The 5,000-nt window shown below is 44.4% G+C and overlaps 1 protein-coding gene across 6 annotated transcripts in view; it reads right to left on the bottom strand.

Moving 5' to 3' along the window:
* Positions 1–5,000, bottom strand: part of LOC143033450 (uncharacterized) — a 622,033-nt gene that overhangs the window by 1,152 nt on the left and 615,881 nt on the right. For all 6 annotated transcript variants that reach the window (XM_076198912.1, XM_076198908.1, XM_076198910.1 and 3 more), the window contains 3 exons: positions 4,489–4,610; positions 3,481–3,623; positions 1–3,060 (listed from right to left, as the gene is read on the bottom strand). The exon at positions 1–3,060 is cut by the window's left edge and continues 1,152 nt beyond it. In XM_076198912.1, the coding sequence (XP_076055027.1) occupies positions 790–3,060; positions 3,481–3,623; positions 4,489–4,610 (2,536 nt within the window). In that variant the 3' untranslated portion in view covers positions 1–789. The remainder of the gene's footprint in view (positions 3,061–3,480; positions 3,624–4,488; positions 4,611–5,000) is intronic.

The raw sequence follows: 5,000 nt of genomic DNA on the forward strand, positions 1-5,000 counted from the left end.
GTTGCTTAAACAAAATATGATAACAACTGAATATCTAGTACCAACCTATATGAAAAATCTCTGGTTCAGCATGTTAATAGCCATAGAAACTTATCTATGGAGTATAAATAAAGAGGAAAATTTTGAGTCCATCTCTTGGAAGGCTTCTTCCGCTTATAAACACTCCCTGTCAGAGTGGCTGTCGAGGGCAGTATCACGTCAAGGAACCATTTTCTTGTACTGAAATCCAGGCCGGTCCTCCTCCTCCTCCTCCTCCTCTATCTTTTCCCTCTCTTTATCCTCTTTCATCTCCATTTTTTCCTCCTCAGCTGCGCTACGACTGGACCGGCGGCGGCAGCTAGATTGAGTCAACTGCCCAGCGCACAAACCTTGCGCAGTAACTAACAAATACCAAATGTATACTGTATAAAAAATTAAACAGTTTGTTCGAGGTGGCACACAGCTTGCACATTTTGAGGCCAACACGGGGACGTGTGCATCCACTAGACCAGTATGTTTACACCACGAGGTTATCACCAGCACAATGTGGTGATGCCAAGGTATGCACATCACATGACCAACATGTTTCTACCATACCATCGAATCATGTTGATTAACCGTCCAAAACATCCCTCTTCAACTTTAAGACCTTTCTCTATCACTCACTTAATTCCTTATGGCTGATCAGAAGAGGTCACGTTGTTTCCGAGGTCACTACAATACCCTTGGTCTTCTCCCTGGTCTGACGACCTCCTGGGGCCCATGACCCCTAAATATTGATTTAATCAAACTAAACCCCTGTAAGCAATGTCACTTTAAGGGTGGGTCGTGTTTAGATGTAGGGCTACTGTTTTCGGAAGTACCCTTGGCTCTAGCCTTTGTATTAGAGGCCGTCACCCGACCACCCTTCTTCGAAATGATCCCCGTCGATCCATGTGTGTTTAAGAGGTCAAACTCTGACCCTAGCCCTCCTCCCGTCGAAGTTATGTTGCCTTTGGGCTTGTCGTAGGCCGAGATCTGCTTGAGTGCACTCTTCAGAGGCTTGTCCCCTTTCTCAACCTCGATTAATGGGCCCGTCTGGGTACTCGCTCCGGACTTTAAAGATTTTTTTCGTTTTATCGTTCCCGTTCCCTCACTCGCATCATACAAGTGAGTGTTATTCAGCTGGGTAAGGGACGACTTCGGTTCATGCACAGCAGGCGACACCAATGAAGGCGTTGATGATGAAGAGGAGCCTACACCTTGGGTTACCCTCGAACAGGATCGGCTGCTGCTTGGGCTTGACTCGACGAATGCCGGAGCCGTCGCCGTCGATAGGACCTTATGGGCACATTGGGTCACCCCTGCAGCATTAGAATACGACGGTAGGTGCCCTGAAGAACCATATAAAACACCTCCAGTACCTGTTGTTCGACCGTAGTCTCCTGTGGCTCCGTAAGTGGTAGTCACGGGCCCTGTTGTGCTTGTTCCAGAAGTATAGATAATTGGAGCTAGTCCCTTCCCGAAGGTGGCCAACGGCCCTCGTGGCGTGCGGGAGTCATACGCCACATATCTCTGAGGTGTGGTGTTGATACTGTAGGTGGAAACAGTGGCGGTCACCTCGGAGGGCGAAGGACTCTTGTCGTAGATACAGTACCCGTCAGCAACGTCTGGCCTACCAAATTCCATCTTCAGTTTTGAACGGCCATAATCGGTGGCACCGTCGCTTTTACGATTCTGCACCTTGGAACTTGGCTCAAAGTTAGGGGCCACAGATCCAAGAGTTGGTGAAGAGTGAGTCTTGTCTTCGAGATTGTAAATTATTTCTACACCACTCAGGTCACAGGAGTCAGTAGACGCATCTCTTCGACTAATGCTCTTTTTTCTTCGAACAACTTGTACCTTCGCTTCAATTTCCTTTATGTCCTTGCTTGTGAGGGAGGTGCTTCGAGGTGGAGGTGGGGGACGTGCTTTTGGAAGGGTCGAAGAGTTGGAGGGTACGTCAGGGAGAACCTTTGGGTAGTTCATTTTCTGGATGTTGGCAACCGCCGTGTTCTTCCTACTGTGCTCCTCGTCCCCTCTACTACCTTCAGGATCATCCCGTGTGATAGTCATCTCTTTCGTGATCCCCCAACTGTACTCGGCTGTTGGGAGGCTCTGACAGCTAGCATTCTTCTTTAAGGGTTTTTCAGAAAGGGTGCTTTTGATAGAGGTTCGTGACGCTGTGCTCTTTACTGAGGCTCTTGAGGTGATACTCTTCCCTGATGTCTTGGAGGCAATGGAGGTATTGCTCTTCATCAGCGATTTTGGTGTTATTCCTTCCATCGTGTTGAACTTCACCAGGGCACCTCTCTTGGACACATGGCCTTCCGCGTCCATGTGGACAATCACGTTGGGTCCCCGACTGATCTCACTGTAGATCGATGGCGTCTCACTTTTGTTACGCTTGTGGGTTGGCTTTGATGAGCTTTTGGCAGCATTTTTTACGTTCTTTACTGTGTTCCTGTTTGTGTTTTCGAGTTGTGTTACGTTCTTTCTCTTCATGGAAGAATCTCGAGACACGGAGGACACACGGGAGGTGGAGGACACGCGTGAGATCGACTCTTTGGCACTGTCTACCCCTCTGTCAGGAGCAGTTGCACTGCTCTTCTTCCTAGAGGATGACCTTCGCCGACGATCCTTTTGCCCTGTGGTGGCTGTGTCGGAAGCAGCAGCTGCGGAAGACGTCGGGGTGGGCGCTCCTAAATTATATTCATTTGAAGGCTCTGCCTTCTTGCTCTTTGTGCTGTTCTTCCCCTGCTGAGCTTCGTAGCGGAGCTTATCTCTTTGGTAGTAGACGCCCGCCATGGCGAAACAGTTGATGAACATGATGCAGATACCCACCAAGATGACAATACTGATAGGGGTTCCCGCGTACACAGGGGGAGACGTCGAAGGGGTAGGTTCTGAAGACTTAGGCAGCTCCTCCGGCCATTTGGGTGAGAAGGGTTCACCCTTGATTTTGCCTCCGGGTTTGGAAAAATAAGTCGGCTTGGGTTTCGGCCTGCTCGGAGTCGAGGTTGGTGCTGTGGTCAGTAAACCATTTATGAAAATGGGCGGAACCTGCAACACAGGATAAGATGGCATTAATTTTTTATTTTTTATTATTTTTCCTTCTTCTTATCTATTATCGGGAGCATCTTTACCATTATTTCTATTGCTCTTGTTATTAACAATACTACCAATGTATCATTCGTAATTGTTTTCATCAGCATTGCCATAATTATTTTCAACAGCATTATCATATTTTGTTTTGTTTTGTAGAAACCTTTTCAAAGTGAAAGCCATTGGTCCCACTTAAGGTTTCGGATAAAGACTAGTGTGATATTAGGATCTGAAGCTGTAACTGGACCTTAACGTTAGTATGGGGTGAATGGACCAATGGAAAGCAGTGACTAGCAAAGAAGAAAGGTACATAAACCTGTGTGTCACCTGACTTCTGTTCCCCTTTTTCGAATGACTTATATTTAGATTATACATTACCGTTGGGTAGAGTGTGACTTGTGGGGGTGGATAAGGTGATGTCGGTTCAGTAGGAAAGTGACTGCGCTCTAGTTGTGGAACAAAAGAGTTCCAGAATCGCATTTTCTCTGAACGGTAGTGAGACTTGACCACTACCATATTGTCTGGAAGAAAGAAAACCTAATGAATTCCTTTTACAAGGAAAATATAAGAAACTATGGAACTTTACTCAGTTAGGACGGCTTATTGATATTTTCTTGCCGTTTACCCACAATTCTATTATCCATTGCCGAGTGCAGGTCACTCTCGATCCTTTTCCCAATCCGCCTGATATACAAAATTTTCTGGCAGCGATTATCAAATCACTACACCTGTACTACCCTGGAAACTTTAATTCAAGGTAGGCCTTATTCTTCAAAAGATAGATGGCATAATTATATATGATTAAATTGTGTAGCAACAGCCTTATCTCCCTTCTCTCTTTAAAAAAATATAGAGCTTCATTACTCGAGAAAAACTAAAATTACTTAAAATTACAAAAGTCTAACAAACAATTTTTATTTATAAATCTGATTTCGTTGTAGAGACACTGTCCACCCTTAGATAATTGTTTAATGAAATTATATTGAAATAACATGAGGTTTTCACCGTCGATTTTTCAACATACTTTTTGTAAAAAAAAAAAAAAAAAAAAAAAAAAAAAAAAAAAAAATCAACCTTAATGAATTTGTCAGTTTCTCTGCCTTTCTATTTACTAGTTTAACAACTTATTTGTTTGTATATTGCTCTTCTCTTCTTTGTTTTTCATTCTTGTGTTCTCAGTTGTTCTTATCCTGTTACAATTTCTCCCTTTCTTTCTCTTTTTTCTCCTTACATTCACAGAAATACGGTGCATTGACGAAATTTTATGCTAAGATATCCTAGGAATCCTGGATCAACGCCAAGAATTACTGTTATGATATAAATTTCAAGCCCCATCTGGGCTTGAAAAAAAATTCTTACCCGTCCATGAACAAGGGGGACCCTCACCTAAGTGGAGATACTTCCTGTGGTCCTTCTCGTAGCCAGGCCACAGCGTCTTCAGGTTCTCGTACCAGTTGAGATTTGCTCCCGGACTTAAGTATCCCTGCGGCGTCGGCAGGTTGGGATCTCTGAATAACACAGCAGAAACACTTTATTAAGCTAGAAACAAGCTCTGAATTTGAAACAGGTCGGAACTTTTTTTTTTTTTTTTTTACCCAAAACGAAGTTAAGTGTGAGAAAGATAGTTATTTGTCGGAAAAAAACACTTAAGTTGCAATCTACATCTATCAATTTATATATCAAAAGGGTTCTGTAAGGGAGGTAGCTAGCCAGGGTATGCAATCACTTCCACTCACACCAATCCCGTCCATCAACCATTTGTTTCACTTCCATCTTTGCTTTTTGTGGAAGAAGGGCCATCCCTGAACCCCACCCACTGTCTAGATCAGAGGCAATGCAGTGAAACATTACATCCACAGCAGGGCTCAAAGCTGTCAATCTTCAGCCCTTCTCTGTGG

Source organism: Oratosquilla oratoria, chromosome 15 (genome assembly GCF_046742065.1).
Source record: "Oratosquilla oratoria isolate Oo_2021 chromosome 15, ASM4674206v1, whole genome shotgun sequence".
Taxonomy (NCBI): domain Eukaryota; kingdom Metazoa; phylum Arthropoda; class Malacostraca; order Stomatopoda; family Squillidae; genus Oratosquilla; species Oratosquilla oratoria.